The sequence below is a fragment of the Oreochromis aureus genome, linkage group 22 (genome assembly GCF_013358895.1).
Source record: "Oreochromis aureus strain Israel breed Guangdong linkage group 22, ZZ_aureus, whole genome shotgun sequence".
In the NCBI taxonomy this organism is placed as follows: domain Eukaryota; kingdom Metazoa; phylum Chordata; class Actinopteri; order Cichliformes; family Cichlidae; genus Oreochromis; species Oreochromis aureus.
Window position 1 is genome coordinate 29,145,345 of NC_052962.1, and position 19,496 is coordinate 29,164,840.

Below are 19,496 nucleotides of genomic sequence, written 5' to 3' on the forward strand. Positions count from 1 at the left end.
AAAATCTGCCAAATCAAACATGTGAAGCTAACTGCTGTGGTGACCCTTTGTCAATAAGGAGGTAGCTGAAAGTAGCTTTCCTTTGTATAAAAGAAAAAAATTAACAGTAAGTCAACCAACACTCTAGTTTTAAGAATGAATCTTATGGCATAACTCTGAGGAAAACATCCAGCTCCAAGTTATCGCATAATCAGTGGTACCAATACATTTAACGTGAAAGACAGTTGTGACTTTTTGCACAAGCTCTAGGAGACGCTACAGTATATGCAAGTGCATTCAGAAATGTTGAAGCTGGTCCCCTGGAAACAATTGTTGATAGAGGAATTCAATGAATGGGTGTTCTTGTTTTAAAGTGACCCTTCCAGTCAGTCTGTGGTTGACAGCATCTCTGCTTTGTCTGTGCTTATGAACATTTTATTATGTTACTTTAGTGAAGCTAAATCAGTTTGGGGGTATGGTAGCCAAACTGAAGAAGATGGTGTGAGTTTACGCCGTAAGCTTAGTATTTTTTAGTAGATATGTTCAATTTTTTTTGTGGAAAAAAAACTAATAATTTTATAGTTAGTTCACTGTATTGTGTTTATTTTGCTTTCAGATTGTTTTTAAATCATTAGGAGTTAAAAAAAAATGCTAAATCTTAAATTAATATACGTGTTGAATTACGTTTGATTTAAGTTTTGTTTTGTTTGGGGGTTTTTTGTTTTTTTTGTTTTTTTTCTTCCTGCCACTGGGCTTTTATTTTTTAAACTTCGGCGTCCCAGGTACCGGAAGTCGCCTCGGTTCTTCCCTTTCTCTGCTCGGTCTGGATCAAACCGTTTCCGGGCGACAGGGTACCAGCAGTAAACATGGCGGAGGAACTGCTGGAAACAGTGGAGAGACTTCAGTCCCGGCTGCAGGAGAACCAGGAGCCCCGAAAGGTAACGGCCCAGCAGGTCGACACGGACATGTTTGGTGGTCAGCACCGATCGTTCCGCGAAACGTGACCGACAGACGTGACGAAGCCGCGGTCACGGCGACGGCTCCCAGAAAGTCGTAACGTTTTTTAAATGCTGCGTTCACGGCTCGCTCTCCGACTCTGTCTTCTCACATTTCTCGGTTCAGACTGTGATGATGAAGCATCAGCAGTTTCCTGAATTGGCTGCTTTATTTGAAATACAATGCTAATCTAATCTAATTCATTTGCAGAGTATTAGATTAGCATTGGGATATCTATATGATAAAGAAAGTGTTAAAACAAACATTAGGAGAATAAGATCAACAGTTCACATTTCTAATACTTCTCATCATTTCTACATGTTGAAATCATAATATAAACTATAGTTGTACTGTAAATATGTCCACCGTCTGTTGCTGTCTACAGCAGATGTTTGGGGTTATGATTTGGGTGTAATTTATTGTAGGGATAATGAAAGTATACACCAGGAAAATCATACCTGCCACTAATCTGACACTGATTCTGGGCATTGATGTGTTTGGTATATAAACAGTTACTCTTGCCTCCTTAAACCAATATAGCTAATAGGATTTCCATTTCTCACTCATGTGTGAGGCTGCAGCTTCAGCTGTTAACTAGGCCAGTGAGGAAGACTCACTCTATAGGTCACTATAATGACAGAGGGGGGGGGGGGGTCTGTCAGTCAATTCAACATGTTTTAACACTACAATGCTTATGGCAGTGTCAACATGGGCCTTTAGGGGAGAATGTAAATGCAGGCATGATTGGTCCCAAGTCTGCAGTTTCCTGTCTTTTTTTTATACGTAATAATTAAACTCCACCTAAGCAGGTTGTTACTAATGTTTTAAACACAGTGCTGGTTATTTTTCCCTTTAGTGTAAGAGTTCTTTTCTTCCCTCTTGCATAATAATAACCGGTCGTGTACTTCCCAAAACGGTTCGTCACTCATTCAAGTGAGTTCTTCAGTCACTCAGTGAAGCGGAGACTGAAGAAGTCACTTGGATGAGTGACAAAACATTTCTCCCACTGAAAACGTCACATCCAGATTATCAGGGATTTTCTTACCTGGAAGATTGAGCATGCATCAGGTCATTTACTTGTTAACAGAAGCTGCTTCTGTGCACATTTCTAAAAAGCAACTTATTGAGTAATAGATTAACAAAATTTTTTGGCATGGTGTCGTTCATATTTGTGATTTTGTTTTGATGGGTTTTTTTTACTGTGTCATGCAGAAAACACCAGATTTACTAAACAGCTCTGCATTTTTAAATCTTACCTCATCACAGTAAGAACAATTCACACAGCCTGTCGCCTCCCTGGATGTTTTAAAATCTGAATCTATTTTTTGTCAACCATTTATTTTCAGTTATAGCAAGTAATTGTAATATATTTGTATATTGTAATATATATTGTAATATAATTAAACCTATTTAAATTAGTCATACACATTGATTATATAAACTGAAAATGTCATGACCCTCTGTAGCCCACAGAATTATGGGATTCATTTCAGAGATAGAATACATTCAATTTAAAGTGTGAGTGATACCAATATCTGATTAGATAAAAATACAATATTCTTTTATACGTGTAGATATTTTTAATCTTTAAAACACACAAAACATAAACAAATTTCCCTGACATCAGCCACGTTTAATTATTTATTTACTTGTTTGTTGTATTTGTCTCCTGTTACCAGCAGGGAAGCTGCAGAGCGCCCTCTGGTGGACAAACTATTGAACATCACAACTCATAATATGGTTGAATGGTGTTTCTCCCATCTCTTTAGTTTCTTAACTCTCATTTATTGATCATTGTAAATTCAGGCACCGATTCAAACACTGCAAATAGCTGATATTGGCTAATGGATCAGCCAGGCTCTGGTTAAAATAGATTAAGAATAAAAAGCTGAACATCTAGTAAACCATAAATATGTAGCAGTGTTTAAATTGATATTTCAGGGACCTTTAGGGACTTAAATTGAAATGCAAATGATTGAATAAAATGTAAATACGTGTTATTTGGCAATTTAGCTGAATCATTTGGCCAGTTTGGACAAGAAAATATCTCTGTATTTGTTGCTAAATGACCATTATTGGTTATTGCATCAATTCAAATTGTAGAGAGGCATTTATCGTGTTTATGTGATTTCTTATTGTGTCTAAAGTAATCCTTTTTTTATTATTTCTAATAACAATAGTATTTCAGAAGGGCGTCAGCACAAACACAATCATTTCTTAGTATTTCAGTGTGTCCGACAGCCTGTGAAGGCACCGTGTGGGACGTCACAGTAATTAAGGGGTTTTAACTTGTTATAACGTAGTTGTTTAACCCTACAGTTTCAGCTCAATGTAACGCTTGTCAGCTCGTTGTTAGCACATATCGATTGATTATCTGCCGTTTATCGAAGCAGCTGCACCAAACACGACATATTTTACCCGAAAACCAAACTCGAAGCTAGAGCAGTCGTTAGCCGTTCAGCTAGCTAACGTTTGAAAGTAGTGACAGCTCAGCGGCGACAGGCCTCTGAGATTTACCCGATTCTGGTTAACTGGAGCTGGGCTCCTACTCATGTCCAAACGCGGAGTCTATTGTTAAAGAAAATTGGAGATAAAAGCGTGTAAATGGTGACACACGGCCTCTTGGCTTCGCCTTTGTTTACTGCTGGTGTGTAACAAAGCAGCGTGGATGCGTGTGGTCCGTTTGCTGCGCACAAACAAGCTGCACAAGTGAAGCTTTTACTGCAAAAGAAGACGCAAAAATCAGGAGGGCAGAGGTTTTCTAACAGCTCTGCCACGTTAGGCCACCTCATCCTTCAGCAGTGATGGCGCAGAGCTGAGCGCAGATAGTGTGAGTCAGGCAGCAGCTGCAAGTTTCATATAAAGCAGGTCCACGGAGCAGATGGAGCCTCTCTACCGAGAAAATCTCAGGGAGGAAATGCACGAAAATCTGCTTTAACGCCCTGTTCACTTTTCCAGTTTTAATATATAATGAATTGTAATGTACCAGTTGTTTAAGTGACTCGGACTTTGCAGGAGAAACATACAAAAACACAAAGCCTTGCCACTGGGTCCCAAATAATGCAAACCTAATAATGCAATCATGTAATCAAGACACACTGAATCTTATCCCTGCCTTTATCTCATCATGCCTGACTGTAACAGACTGATTGCCTTTAAGATAGTCACTCTCAGCTACATCTCAGACCTTTTTTGAACTGTTTGCAGCAGTACCTTGAAATCCTCGGGCAGAGGACTTGTCTTCTCCAGAGGCTCAACTGAAACCTCACAATCTGTTACTGAACATGGAAAACGTTGAAAATGGAGAGTTAGTTAATAAATTAATTTATTTCAGACATATACAAGTAACAGATAGACATTTTAAGAGGTTGCCGATCCAAATACAAAGACTCAAAAGCAGTCAGCTCGTTGCAGTCTGACTGGTCAGGAACCAGGCAAACTAAAGACGACAGAAGATTAAATATTGATGGGCGACAAAATGTTTTAAAAATTGATGAATTAGAAAAAATGAGAATAATTATTTGAAAATAACTTAGAACCTCATTGCATTTCATTTTAGATTATTTTGAACTGATTCCTGTGTTTTCCTTTACATAAACAGACGTTTTAACTCTAAACTGATCTTGGAAAAAGTGCAAATTGAGGCATAAAATGTAGGAAATTAATTGTTGAATGCTCAAAATTTCCTTGAGAGCACACCAGCTTCCCCGGTTTATTGTTTTTTAATGTAATGTGTTTAATTTAAATTAAATGTTTTCAAGATGTGTTAGTTGGTTTTGCTGTCGTTGAATGGTTGTGTAATAACTTTTTGTATTGTTCTAAGTGTTCAGACTGTTATTACAGCTACCGTTCTATGGGATAACATCTTTGGATTTCAGTAGGGATCCATCTGTAGATGTGTCGACCTTTATTTAAACTAGAAATAGTGCAGGACATTTTTAAGGCAAGCACAAAAGGATAAGTCATCTTTGTGTTGCTTGTGAAGACTCTGCAGAGATTAAAGAGAAAAGTTAAGAATAAGTATTTAAAAGTGACACAGGAAATATACCCTGCTTCTTCATTTTATGTTTTTCTTATTCATTGTGACAAAATAACAGGAAACAGAACAAATTTATGGATAAAAATTCATCACCCATGATACCTTACTCATTATCCAGATGCACTCATTCCAGTGTATGTTATATTAAGGGTGACCACATGTCCTACTTTTTACCTAGGCCTGTACAGCATATCAACCCCCCACCCGTCTAAGGTATTCAGGCAATGTCCCACATTTTAATTGGCTCTGCTGAGTCTCAAAAGGAGGTGTTCTGTGGATGGATCCCTGCTGAAACCTAAAGATTAGCATCTGAAACCTTTGTTTTTACTGCAAAATAAAATGAAAATACAAAAGTGTACAAACGCAAAACCCCCCACAAACTTTAGTTCTTGTGTATGTTCATAAGAAATTCCTCACATGGTCGATGCCAAACCAGTGCCAAAGAATTTTAGACTGCTAGTAAATACATTATACATTAACGCCTGCCTCAAAGCAACGCAAGAAGAGCAAATCTCTTCCAGTGTGGATTCAAATTTAGGCCTCTGAAGGTTCTTATCTGTATCACGTTACGATTACATTATGTTGCCTAGCAGTCACCTGTTAACGGGCCACAACAGTCCCAGCAAATTTACTGCTATTGTCACAGTTCCTTATAAGGATCGTTTTTATGACACACTTGTGTATCTGTTTAAACCACAGGTGTCATGCGGGCCACACACTACAGCTCAATTTAATGTCACGTGGGTCAGACCAGTTAAACAGCTGTATAAAAATCAGCCTTTATTTTAATGTAAAGAAGTTCTAAATACATTTAATTAGCTGTCTTGAAAAAAAAAGCCTTTTTATGTGTATTTTAGTACAAAATAATAAAGTTTGTGGTCTTTCCATTTTTAGTCTTCACACCTCACAGTGTTCACTGTCCAAAGCCATTCACTGGGCCAGTTTGGACCATAGGGTTAGTTGAGGATGAGCTCTTTAAGTGTTTGAAATTTTTAAAGCAGGTTTTATGTGTGAAAACAGTAACAGTGGGATAATTAGAAGCTTTAGTAAAGTTAACAGTTGTAGCTGATGAATAGGCGCAGCGTGAGCTGGTGGAAATCCAGCCTGGGCTCCTGCTGTGTGTCATAGAAGCACCTCAGGTTCAAATGGATCTGCTGGACTTTTCCACTGCAAAGCATGAAGCACAGCAGCAGCCAAAGTCACAGTGATAGTCATCATATCTTCACGTGTTCAGTATCAGGCTGAGCTCACGACCAGCGGAGCCCAACCGTTATGTAACGAGCACTAAATGTACCATCAGGTTATTCCTTTAACTGTACAACACCAACACGCCAACTCTTCATGTGGATTAATGGACTCTACCAGAGTAGCTTTTACACGGTTCTTGATTCAAATGATCCTAATTATTCTTACACTCTGTCTCACTTTAGTCCAACTTTCTTGTGATTGGCTGTGTCTCACAAACAAAGGTTTGAAGAGCAGGTGGTCACATCTGCAGTATTTGAGTCTTTGGCTTTGTCTAATATGAACAACCATCACTGTAACATAAAATAAGGAAAGGCTCTGCAGTGGATCGGGACTCTTTCTCCAAATGATAAATTTGTTTTTCTTTTCTTTTTATTTCAGCTGCTGAAGACTCTCAAAAGACTCGGGGAGCTTCCTATGACTGTGGACATATTGGTGGTAAGGATGTGTTGCTTTATCGCCTCCAAACTGTCGATGCAAAAATTAGAGGCAAAAGAGGGAAAATATTCCAGATAAATGAGTGGGACAGCAGGTTGACAGCTTCGCTCCTGCTGAGCCTGAACTTGTTTCTGGCCAATTAAATCGCTCGCCTGGAGCTGCCAAAGCATGACTGTTAAATCTGGGAATTTCTCTCGTAGGAAACTGGAGTGGGAAAGGCTGTGAACTCCTTCAGGAAACACGAATTAGCTGGAGAGATGGCAAAAAATCTCGTAGCCAAATGGAAGAAACTGGTTCCTCAGTCTGGAGACAGGTATCGGCTGCACACCTCTGCCTCGACATGCAGGAGTTTAGCTCTCATGTGTCTGTACGCTGTGTGCTCTGTTTCTGCAATGGTCGTATGTAATGACTTTTCAGGACAGAAGATCCAAACCTTTAAAATAAAACCTCAAAATGAAATGGCATCATCTGCAAAAACTGAGTTATTTGTCCATCTTTCTTCCTCAGACCCAACAGCCACGGCTCCAGATCTCACACACAGGCTCGAGGCCACGAGGCGAGCGGCAGAGGAGACCATAAACGTCCCCGAGAGCCCTCGCCCGAGGAAGACCGCTCGTACATAGAGGAGGAAGAGGAGGAAAGAGGCTACCACACCAACTATTCGCCCTCACCTCCTCAGCACGACCAGTACAGTCCTCCACAGCGAGGAGGGTATCACTCAGACGAATACGAAAGCCCTGAACCCGAGCCCGAACCCGAACCCAGCCCACCACCACCTCCTCCCCCTGTTTCCCGCAAAGACGTCCGCCACACCAAACCAAACAAGGAGCCGAGCAAGAACCACCACCACCACAGCGACCGAAACCGAGACGAGGAGCGGCGGCAACGCCACGCACAGACGAGTAGCGAAAGAGAAGGCGGAGGAAGTCAGGGGAAGAAGCGAAGCGGAGACCGAGAGAGACATCAGAGTCCGGTACAGAAGGCTGCCAAACACAGCAAGAAGTCAACCATGCATGACAGCAGGAAGGAGGAGAAGAAGAAAGGAGGAGATGAAGGTGAGTTCAGTACTTTATTATTAATCTCTATCTCTTCCACAGCATGTCTTTTGTCCTGTCTTCCTACCGGTTGCGGCAGATGGCCCCGCCCCTCCCTGAGCCTGGTTCTGCTGGAGGTTTCTTCCTGTTAAAAGGGAGTTTTTCCTTCCCGCTGTCGCCTAAGTGCTTGCTCATAGGGGGTCATATGATTGTTGGCTTTTTCTCTGTATATATTATTGTAGAGTCTACCTTACAATATAAAGCGCCTTGAGGCAACTGTTGTTGTTATTTGGTGCTGTATAAATAAAACTGAATTGAATTGAGTTTGCTGGTCCTCACAAGAGCTACAGCACCTGCCTATGTAGGCAGCTGCCCCCAACCACTACAGGAAATAATAACCAGCTGCTCAAGTAACTTATAGCAGTGGTTAATCTAAAGATAACAGAAGAAAAAAAAAAAATCTGTAGAATTATGAATAGTTTAAAACAGTTTACAATCAAAACATCTGCAGCTCGCTGAGACACGTTCCTGTTGCCTTGCTTGTGGGCGCGTACAGGTGATTACATCACTCGAGTCTCATTTGAATAACAAATTAACCTTTTAAAAGCAGTGGACCAGTCTTTTTAATCTTTAAAAGATTGTAGTCAAATATCAGGTTCACAGAAATAATTTTCATTTTCCACTCAAGATCCCAATTTATCTTAAGATACCAAATATGTCAGAATTAATTTGGAGGACGTGTATGAATTAGAATATTTCCCTTCATCAGAGGAGGGGGACTTTAAATGTATTTTAAATGTTACAAATAGCCTCCTCACTAAAAGCCTATAAATATCTTGCTGAAAGATAAACATCTTGTTGTACTGTGTAATGTTTTACTTTACTATGAAGGAAATAAGCCATGAGATTTAGGGGCACTTAAATAATCTTTTTTCTGTCATTTTACTCTTGATTTCTGTTGCTTATACCACAGCCAAAACAAGGTTAAAGGCAATCATTGTGGTCATTTGTACAGCTCTGTGCAACAGGAAGTTTGTGTGTGTTTTATCAGCTTGGATCAAGAAATATGGCCACAACACAGAGTGACATCCTGTTCTGAGGAACTGAGCGATCGTTGAAACAGCACGAGAAACTCCTCTGACAGGAAGTGACAAAGTGAAATTTTCAAACAAAATAAATGAAACTGTTTCCTTGTTTGGTTCATTAACCTGGTGTGAAGCAGAAGAGGAGTGCGTGTTGTTAAGTGATTGGTTAATTAGTTAGTCACTAGTAATTAGGAGTTAACAATTTTTATAATGTAATAATAATTAAAACTTCACCGATGACGAGGCTGTAACGGCGTGTCGATTTACCGGTCTGCGTCCTCACCCTCACCTATAGTCATGATCGCTGATGCAATCAGCAGAAACGAGTTTCATCTAAAGGATGCCTGGGGCTCTACGTTAGAGATCGGACAAGAAGACGCTGTTCCTCCACATCGAAAGGAGCAAGATGAGGTGGTTTAGGCATCTGACTGGGATGCTTCCCGGACGCCTCTTAGGTGAGGTATTCAGGCGTGTCGGTGTTGGTGATGTCACTTTTGGTGCTCTTGCAAATGGCGGTGCATACAAAAAATTATGGTCATGAGGTTATGTCAGTTTGTCATGCACCTCTCGATTTTTAGCTCATCTGAAACGCTTATGCTGTGGCGAGGCATCCGTCTGTCTGTCTGTCTATCCACAGTTCAGAAGAATCACTACTCCTCAGGTTTTAATCTAGTTTACACAGAGTTGTCACCTAATGGGTCCTCACAGACATTGTGCTCAAAGGTCCAGGTCATATTTGTTGTTTTGTGAGTAGTAACATGTGAATTGTGCTGCACCGTTAGCCAGATAGCCTACTACGTCATTCCGATTGTGGCTTGAACCTCCAGACAAGAAATCCTCTGATTTCTTTGCTTCCTGCCTTAAATTCTACTCTTACAAAAGTGCTGATGTGGACGTTTTTTTTCTGTGTGGTGACATTACAGTTGGCACGTGATGTAACCACTGCCATAAATATCTTAAGTACCTTAAATTAGGCTTGGATCACCTGACAGTTCACACTTGCTTTCTCCTCAGTGTGTTTACACACATCCATAAATCCAAAATAAAATCCTGACTTAAAGTCTTTGTTTTATATTTGTCATTTGTTGAATATTTTAAGAGAAATTAATGCAGTGTAATAAATTATGATATTCATCTTTTAGGGCGACCACGAGTGCCGAAGGACTCTCCACCTAAGGAGGAAGAAGAGGACTTCGAGGTGCCCACCATGTCCTTCGAGTCCTTCCTCACATATGACGCCCCGACGTCTGTGAAGAAGAAGAAGAAGACGACGCTATCAGCTTCATCTTCATCGCACAGTCGGCCGTCTCACTCCTCCTCGTCAACATCATCTTCCCATCGCACGCGAACACCTCCACCTGCATCCTCCTCTTCGTCCTCCTCTTCCTCCAAAGCGCGCAAGGCGAACGGCGCTCAGAGTACCAAGAGGACGCATTCGAGGACAGCGGTGACGACACCATCAAAATGCAAGGAGGTACCAACTTTTTAAAAACATGTTATTTGTCTTTTTATTTAGTCAACATAGAAAATCAGCAAAATGGGGAAATTTGTCAGGTCTGTGCTATGCCATGATCTGTTCAGCTATTGTAAAGAGTAAACAGTGTGAAAAGTTAAACTAGACCTCTAACAGGCGTTAAATCGTCCTTAAGGATGACTTGGAGAGTAGAAGAAAATGACTGCCAAAACCCAGAGCAGATCTCTGATAGCATCAATGAGCATTTTTTTAATTGTTTCTTCAAGCATGAGTCAGTATTTAAACTGATGACTCAGCTTTAGTTTTCAAGGTCTAAACGTACTTTTCTAACCTCGGAGTGAGCAGTAACTCAAGCTCCTTCTCTGAGCATCTTCTGCAGCTGTCAGAGTTTGTTCAGTGAGAAAAACTGCAGCTGACATTTGTGTAGGGTTCCTTCTCTTCATTGATAAAGACTGACAGCTCAGAGGGTTCATCCTCTCATTGTGACATTGAAGGTGCTGCAGTGATTGTAGAACTTGTTGCTTGCTGCCGTCGGTGTTGCAGTTAGAACTCTGATGGGGTCATGTTGGTGAAAACATCAGATCTGTGAGATGCCTTGAGCCTGGGCTGCGTTTTTTCACAGAAAGCTTAGTTTTGCTTTTATCTTGTGGGATTTTGTTTCCTAGCAACAGATGATAACTCCAGTGTCAAGGTGATGCCGAGAGAAGCACAAACTAGAAACACCAAGCACAGATTGCAGATACAACATAGGTGTAGCCTCTGGGTCTGAAACGTGAGGCCTGCAAAGGAATGCTTTAAATCTGCATTGTTCATTATAACAGCCAGCAGGGGGCGACTCCTCTGGTTGCAAGAACATGTTTAACTTTGTAAAAATCTGTGGGAAAATTACCTATAAGCCCGCATAGTTTATGACTTCAGTAAACACTTTTATGATTAATTTATGGCCTAAATCACTAGTTTACGGTCTTATTTAATAAAAAATGTTCCTCATTTTGTAAATTATGATGCAACTGTGAGAAATGCAGATGATAAAGCAGAGAGATGCAAACAAAGGTCAGTCCATGTTTATGCTAAGCTAAACTAACTGTGTACTGGCAGAGCTTCATATTCAACATAAACAAATAAGAGTGTAAAAAGCATCTTTTGCAAGTGTCAAATGTTGGACAGTATTAATACGATTCATTTCAAACTTACAGGGAGTGCAGAATTATTAGGCAAATGATTATTTTGTCCACATCATCCTCTTCATGCATGTTGTCTTACTCCAAGCTGTATAGGCTCGAAAGCCTACTACCAATTAAGCATATTAGGTGATGTGCATCTCTGTAATGAGAAGGGGTGTGGTCTAATGACATCAACACCCTATATCAGGTGTGCATAATTATTAGGCAACTTCCTTTCCTTTGGCAAAATGGGTCAAAAGAAGGACTTGACAGGCTCAGAAAAGTCAAAAATAGTGAGATATCTTGCAGAGGGATGCAGCAGTCTTAAAATTGCAAAGCTTCTGAAGCGTGATCATCGAACAATCAAGCGTTTCATTCAAAATAGTCAACAGGGTCGCAAGAAGCGTGTGGAAAACCAAGGCGCAAAATAACTGCCCATGAACTGAGAAAAGTCAAGCGTGCAGCTGCCAAGATGCCACTTGCCACCAGTTTGGCCATATTTCAGAGCTGCAACATCACTGGAGTGCCCAAAAGCACAAGGTGTGCAATACTCAGAGACATGGCCGAGGTAAGAAAGGCTGAAAGACGACCACCACTGAACAAGACACACAAGCTGATACGTCAAGACTGGGCCAAGAAATATCTCAAGACTGATTTTTCTAAGGTTTTATGGACTGATGAAATGAGAGTGAGTCTTGATGGGCCAGATGGATGGGCCCGTGGCTGGATTGGTAAAGGGCAGAGAGCTCCAGTCCGACTCAGACGCCAGCAAGGTGGAGGTGGAGTACTGGTTTGGGCTGGTATCATCAAAGATGAGCTTGTGGGGCCTTTTCGGGTTGAGGATGGAGTCAAGCTCAACTCCCAGTCCTACTGCCAGTTTCTGGAAGACACCGTCTTCAAGCAGTGGTACAGGAAGAAGTCTGCATCCTTCAAGAAAAACATGATTTTCATGCAGGACAATGCTCCATCACACGCATCCAAGTACTCCACAGCGTGGCTGGCAAGAAAGGGTATAAAAGAAGAAAAACTAATGACATGGCCTCCTTGTTCACCTGATCTGAACCCCATTGAGAACCTGTGGTCCATCATCAAATGTGAGATTTACAAGGAGGAAAACAGTACACCTCTCTGAACAGTGTCTGGGAGGCTGTGGTTGCTGCTGCACGCAATGTTGATGGTGAACAGATCAAAACACTGACAGAATCCATGGATGGCAGGCTTTTGAGTGTCCTTGCAAAGAAAGGTGGCTATATTGGTCGCTGATTTGTTTTTGTTTTGTTTTGAATGTCAGAAATGTATATTTGTGAATGTGGAGATGTTATATTGGTTTCACTGGTAAAAATAAATAATTGAAATGGGTATATATTTGTTTTTGTTAAGTTGCCTAATAATTATGCACAGTAATAGTCACCTGCACACACAGATATCCCCTAAAATAGCTAAAACTAAAAACAAACTAAAAACTACTTCCAAAAACATTCAGCTTTGATATTAATGTGTTTTTTGGGTTCATTGAGAACATGGTTGTTGTTCAATAATAAAATTATTCCTCAAAAATACAAGTTGCCTAATAATTCTGCACTCCCTGTATAGCATCAATTCCCAACAAGTCACCTCAGGGTGCTTTTATATTATAACTACCCTATGTTATTAGAATGAAAACTCGATAAACAAGCCAGTCCTCGAAAAACAAACACTTGGTGAAAGTGGGGAGGAAGAACTCCATTTTTAATTAAAGGAAGAAACCTGCAGCAGGGACAGTGAGAGGAAGGTATCAGCTGCAACAGCTGAAAGCTGGGTCTCCAGCTGGAATAAAGCAGTTTCCAATGAAAGAGTTCAGTTTCAAAGCTTGACGTCAGAGCATCAGGTCAGCAGCACAACCAGGAGGATGCTCTTGTGTTTTACTGACATTCACAAGGTTCTGCAACATGAGTTTGTCAGACTGCAATATTCTTGATTGTTTGAGAGAGAAGGTTTAGCAGAAATGACCTTAACCGTGGAAATTCTTGGCCACACAAACAATCTTTACCTCCTACTTCCCTATGAGTTCATCTATTTTCCCAAAATAAAAACAAAGTGGATGTTTTCAAAAGCTAAAGGATAAAGAGCAGCTCATGAAACCATCTGAATGTGAAGACGAAGACAACCTTAAGATTGGCCAAATCTTGAACTTCTTGAACTCTCCTTATTCTGAGTAAATCCCTCACTTTAATGAGCTGTTTGCACATCACTGCATCCAGTTACTGTGCAGGTTTAATATCCATCTCATACCACAAGACCAGCATTCATTTTAGAGTCGTGCTTCTTCTTCTGTCAAATTTAGATTTTCTTTTATTGAGGTCTTGACTTTTGTTTGTATTTTCTGTTTAATTGAGCCTCTTCAAAGTATTTTCTTACCTTTCTGAGCTGTTTTGTTCTGTTGTGGTCTATTTTACTGCACTAAGTTTTTTCTGATTAATTGGCTGCTATAAGTCATTTCCCATCTTTTGGGATAAATAAATTGTTTCTCATCTTGTTGTAGGTTTACGAAGCTGTGCCGACTGTTCCTGAAATCCAGCTGCCAGCGATTCAGCCCAATTACAGACCTCTGCCCTCCATTGACATCACACCGCTGTCCCCTCAGAGACGCAAAGGTAAGGCCCTCACCCCAATATCAAAACTTTTTCATTATGTTGTTTGTCCTTTAAGTGCTATGAGAACACCAAACTCTGCCATCAAAAAGCTGAACCCTTACATGAGTCTTTCTGTCACTGTATTTGTGCATAAATTAAGCATCTTAAAATGTTTTCTTTCTTTTTTTAAGTAGCTGTTATTATAACTTAGAAACAAATCATTTTAGCTAAACTTTGTGACATAACTTCTCACTTCATGTAGAAACTTGAGTGCCGTTGTGGCTGAGGAGCAGGTGAAGAGAGGAACTGTTTCTGAGATGCTTTCTAGACTTCTTTTCCTCATTCTGTATCTTTGCACTTCCGAATCAGGTCGCACATGTACCTGCAAGCGATTTCTCACATTCATGCACATTGCGATCTGATCTTGATTTTCTTGCCAGCATCAGCATATCTGCAAACATTCTTCCTCATCCTCTACATTCAGGCTCACTCTGACTTTCACTCGCTTCACTTTCAGTTCCTGTGTGCAATGAAGAGGATGATGCAGGCTTCACGGGGAAGCGGTTTAACTCCAAGATGGTGGTCTACTCAGGATCGAAGACCACCTACTTGCCCAAGATGATGACGCTGTACGAGCAGTGCATCCGTGTCCTGCAGAACAACATCGACTGTGAGTGGATACGCAGTATTTTTCTCAGTCTCTGAGCCTCCCTGCAGGGGGCAGCAAAGGGCCTGATGAGGCCACAGAGTTTGAACATGAATATTAAAGCAGATGAGAGGAGTTTAATTTTATCTGTAGCATAGCATGTCGTTTTTGAAGTTTAATTTCTGTGTTTTACTGCCTGCTGCTTTTAAACAACTGCAGGTTTTTACGTTTTAGGGTTTTTAGTTTCACCACAGAGGTATGTGATTGGTTTGATCTGTTTCCCTGTTTGTTAGCAGGATTACTCAGATGGCGATGGACTGATTTGCAGGATAATTTTAGCAATGTAGGTCTTGGCGCACCTTGGAACAGAATAGATTTTGGAGTCAGTACAGTTTCAGATCAGGGTTAGTTTTTGTTTATTGAGAAGTTTAGTTTCTCTTTCCCTTTACGATAACTGTAATAACCTTGCCAGAGACTCAGTTCATGAAAGTGGGGGGCAATTTCGTAGCCTTGAAGGTGCTCTTGTTTTGCTCTTCACTCACTGTGATGGTCTGTGTAGGTGCCAGGTGATTAGACTTGACAACAAAGGATAAAAGTACAGCAGAAAGTCTCCACAGTCTTTGAAAGTCAGTATCTACTCATCTGTGGTCCTAACCTAAACTCCACCCACCTGCTTTTTGTGTAGTCGAATATGAATGTGTTTACAGTCTGCAACTGTGCAAGCACATAAACAAAAAGTGTAATCCCACCCTGACGATGCCGCTCTGCTCTTTCAGCGATCGCTGAGGTGGGAGGAGTGCCGTTCGATATCCTGGAGCCGGTTCTGGAGAGATGTACCCCAGAGCAGCTGTACCGCATCGAGCAGAGCAACCAGGTAACATGTCAGACTTCAGTAAACCTTTTAATCTTAGAGCTTAATCTGAGGAAGGAGCGAGGAATCGAAAAATGTTCTTAAATCTTAAATTTTCACAGTAAAAATATAAGGTGGATGAATTTTTCAGCATCATTTGCTTTCTTTTTTGCAAACTTTGTTAAAAACTATCAAGCTGTATTTTATGAAACTTAGGAGGATGAACTCTTTGAATGGCTGCTACACATGTAACAATTTTACAAGCAGAGCAGTTATTCATCATTAAAGTTCATATTCCTCATTAAAGTCGTTCGCCTTCCTCTTTGTCTCCATCTTTTCTGTCTGGCGCAAGTTTACAGCATTCCAGAAAATATTATAAAATATAAAGTTTGGACGCTGTGAAAGTTGTATTAATGTCACTTTGCATCATGAGAAATATGGGTATACGCCCCTTTTTGAACTTTCTTCTCGCCTCCTTTCAGTGGTTCACAGAGGAATCAGACGAGCTGTGGATGCGTCACTGTCGGCGCGACTTCAAGCGGGAGTCTCCGCAGGAGTACGAGTCGTGGAGGGAGTTGTACCTGAGGCTGCACGACGAGCGCGAGGAGCGACTAAGGATGCTCACGCAGAACATCACGTCTGCGCATGCCAACAAACCCAAAGGTGGGACGAGCTTTTGCAGTTTTGTATAAATCGACACATAAAGTGCAAAAGAAAAGCTTTTTGGGATTTTTTGTTAGTTTCTGCAGTTATGATGTATGATTATTTTTTATATTTTTAAGGCTGTTGAGTGTTTGACCGAGAGTGTTGTTTCCTCTAACAGGACGTCAGGTTAAGATGGCGTACGTAAACTCTGTTGCCAAGCCGCCCCGTGATGTTCGCCGCCGACAGGAGAAGTTTGGAACCACCAGCGGTTCGACAGCCAGCTCCACAGCAGCTGCAGCTCCTATCAAGTGAGTACAGAATAAGATCAGGGGGAAACTGAGAGGATGTTTAGATATTTCCTGATAAATATCACAGACTGAATTTGAAATCACGAGGTGTAAGATCTTCTCTCCACATCTGCATCGTGTTTATCGATGCACACGGCTGCAGACAGAGCTGTGTGGGGGTTTTTTATTATTCACCACAGCGTCTTTCTTCCTGTGTCCTTCAGAATAAGACCGGCTACCACTGACTACTCTGGAGAATCAAGCCAGTCATCTTCCTCCCAAAACAACCCTCCTTCCGCTGGTTCATCCCGCTTCTCTGCACCGAGCGGAGCAGGACACGCCGCCCGGGAAAAACCTCAAGTCAAAAGTAAGTCTTCCTGAAAGCACCATTGAGGATTTCTTTTTTTCTGTGTGTGTATGTTTCTTTTAATCTAACAAATGACTTCTTCCTGTTTCCTTCATCCCCACAGAAATCGCCCCCATGATGGCCAAAACTATCAAAGCATTCAAGAACAGATTCTCCCGCCGGTAGTGTGAAAGAGACTGAATGTATTTTATGTGATTTTAATTACAGTGTAGCGAAATTGGACTGGAGACCCTCCAACCCTGCGCACACACTTTCAGCCCTGCAAACACATCACATGAACTTTGCAGTATTTGTGGGAAAATGGTTAACTTCCTTTTTTTTTTTCTTTGTTTTTTGTGGGGGGAGGTTGATGTTTTTTTTCTGTGGTGACGTCTGTTTTTAAATTAAGTATTTAAATCCTAAACGATGGTACACATGGTAGAAGGACACACACAAACACAGTCAGTCTGTTACTGAATCATGTTTTCCAGCAGACGGTTTTTAAAGAAAGAGTTTTTGGGGGAATTCTTGCTGCGAGGTTAGATTAGAGGATTTTTCTATCGCTTTCTCCGGCAGCATAAAGACTGGAAAGAGGGGAGCAGCTCGTTTTCAGCTGTAACAAAATCAGCCCCAACAGAACCTTTAATTGTCATTAATTTACATGTACATTTGTACACAGCCAAAACGTGCACAAAAAAATTTGTGACCTTTTCAAAAATTTGCCTCGAACCTGCATTATTTCTAATGGCCAGTAGGGGGCGTCTCTGAAATGATATTGTATAGAAGTCCATGAGTAAATTCTTCTAACATGATCTGTAAACTCAGTTAAAATTTTCCTGAAGAGTTTATGGACTCAGCTGCTAATTTTAAGTCTTAATGAATGAAAAATAAAATTAATGCTGTAAATTATTTTTGGTTGGCTAAGTCACTATGGCTACGTTCACACTGCAGGCGAAAGCGCATCAAATCCGATTTTTTTGACCCTATGCGACCCATATCCGATCACGGTATGACAGTGTGAACGGCACAAATCCGATATTTTCAAATCCGATCTGGGTCACTTTCGTATGTGGTACTGAATCCGATACATATCCGATGTTTTAGAAAGCGACTGCTGTTTGAACGGTCCGTCTTTTACGTCACTGACACGAGACAGACGCCAATTATCAGCGCCGGAGAAGCGCCCGAGAAGACATCGCGAACGCTTCCTGGCCATCCAGTGTAGATGTCAGTGAAACTGTTGGGAAGACAACGTTGGAGAAACGTGAACATTTTATTTGTACTGTATAATCTGCAGATTCTGACAGAAATCTGCAACTATCCTTTGAAGCACCGCTCCTCTAAAACAGCAATAAGGATCATTATTAGGTTATCTACATTATTATGTAAATAACAAAATAACTTAAAGCAAAAATTGGGAAACGTAAAGTCTTTATATTAAGGGCCATCAGTCAAACAATATTGTTTGCTCTGGGTCTAAACAGAGCGCGTTGTGTGTGACATCTTCTTTTGCGCATGCGGGCCGCTTTGAGCGTTCACACTAGAGCGCGTTTGCTGTCGCATTTTATTTGTAGTGTGAACAAGCAGACAAAAAAATCGGATTTGATCCAAAAATCGTAATTGAGCATTAAAACCTGCATTGTGAACGTAGCCTATGTTAGCCACCCGAGTTTTCTCTCAGACTCTCAAACTCTCAGCTCAGTGCTCCACTAATCAGTGTTTGATGTCATGATGGCCACATCCAGCTTTTATATACAGTCTGTGACTAATTGCACTAATTTGTTTCAAATTTTCATTTTTTTTAACCCCTCACCTGTAAAAGGCTGACAGTATACTGTCATCACTTGGGTGGCAGGGAGGGCAGCGTAGGATTTTGAAATTGATAGCTTAGATGCATCTACTAAAAATCTCAGATGATTTTAAATCTCAGTGACCTTGACCTCAAGGTCAGGGCTAGAGGTCAAGTGTATGAATGTGATAACTCAAGAAGGAACTGACCTAGGATTTTCACATTTATAGCATAGGTGCAGTATTTTTACTGCTGTGACTAGACATTGAGCATCAATGGCTCAACCTTAATGCAGTTAATAACTGAATCAAGTTTTCCTTTCATAAATAATGTGGGGAAAAAAACATTTGAACAAAGTAACATTTCTGCAAAAGCTCCCCATCTGGTCAGAAACGTTAGACTTGACATCCAAAATGTTAATATTTATGCTTGATTTTCTTTTTTCATAACAATTAAAGAGATTAAATTTGTTAAACAGTGAACTTAAACGTTTGTTTTTCTCCCTTGTTTCCTGTCTTTGTGCCAAGCCAAGCGGTTCGTATTTATCATATGAAAGATGATAGTTTTCTGTCTTCTAATCAAACTAGTAATAAGCATATTTCCCAAAGTGCAAATCTTCCTTGTAAGGGACAGAAAAAGGGCTCTTATTTTAAAAACAGTCAGCTGTTGTTTTCCCTTATGACCAAATGATACACTACAGTGGGAAACTTTTACACTTTTACTCTTGTTTTGTCTCTTAATCGCATGCACCGTGCACGTCCCGACACCCGAGACATCAGCTGGATGGTGGGGGACTTTAATCATGTTTTGCCTGGTGCATTTTTAAAAAAATGTGTTTGGCTAAGATGAAATCACAGGTGAGCGTGCG

The 19,496-nt window shown here is 40.7% G+C and overlaps 1 protein-coding gene across 1 annotated transcript; it reads left to right on the forward strand.

Annotated features, from left to right (window-relative positions):
• The first annotated feature begins 801 nt into the window (after window positions 1-801).
• eloa (elongin A) lies at window positions 802-17,891 on the forward strand. Its single transcript, XM_031748033.2, has 12 exons — window positions 802-917; window positions 6,641-6,697; window positions 6,898-7,010; window positions 7,205-7,752; window positions 9,959-10,290; window positions 13,975-14,086; window positions 14,583-14,735; window positions 15,488-15,585; window positions 16,044-16,224; window positions 16,385-16,514; window positions 16,718-16,860; window positions 16,964-17,891. The coding sequence occupies exons 1-12, from the start codon at window positions 846-848 to the stop codon at window positions 17,023-17,025; spliced, it is 2,001 nt and encodes a 666-aa protein (XP_031603893.1). The 5' UTR covers window positions 802-845; the 3' UTR covers window positions 17,026-17,891.
• Window positions 17,892-19,496: the final 1,605 nt, after the last annotated feature.

Excerpts from the sequence above, each read along its gene's own strand:
- eloa (XM_031748033.2), top strand. The coding sequence starts at position 846 with ATGGCGGAGGAACTGCTGGAAACAGTGGAGAGACTTCAGTCCCGGCTG. Across the intron at positions 6,698-6,897 it reads TGACTGTGGACATATTGGTG|GAAACTGGAGTGGGAAAGGC; the intron begins GTAAGGATGTGT and ends TTTCTCTCGTAG. Across the intron at positions 16,225-16,384 it reads GCATGCCAACAAACCCAAAG|GACGTCAGGTTAAGATGGCG; the intron begins GTGGGACGAGCT and ends TTCCTCTAACAG.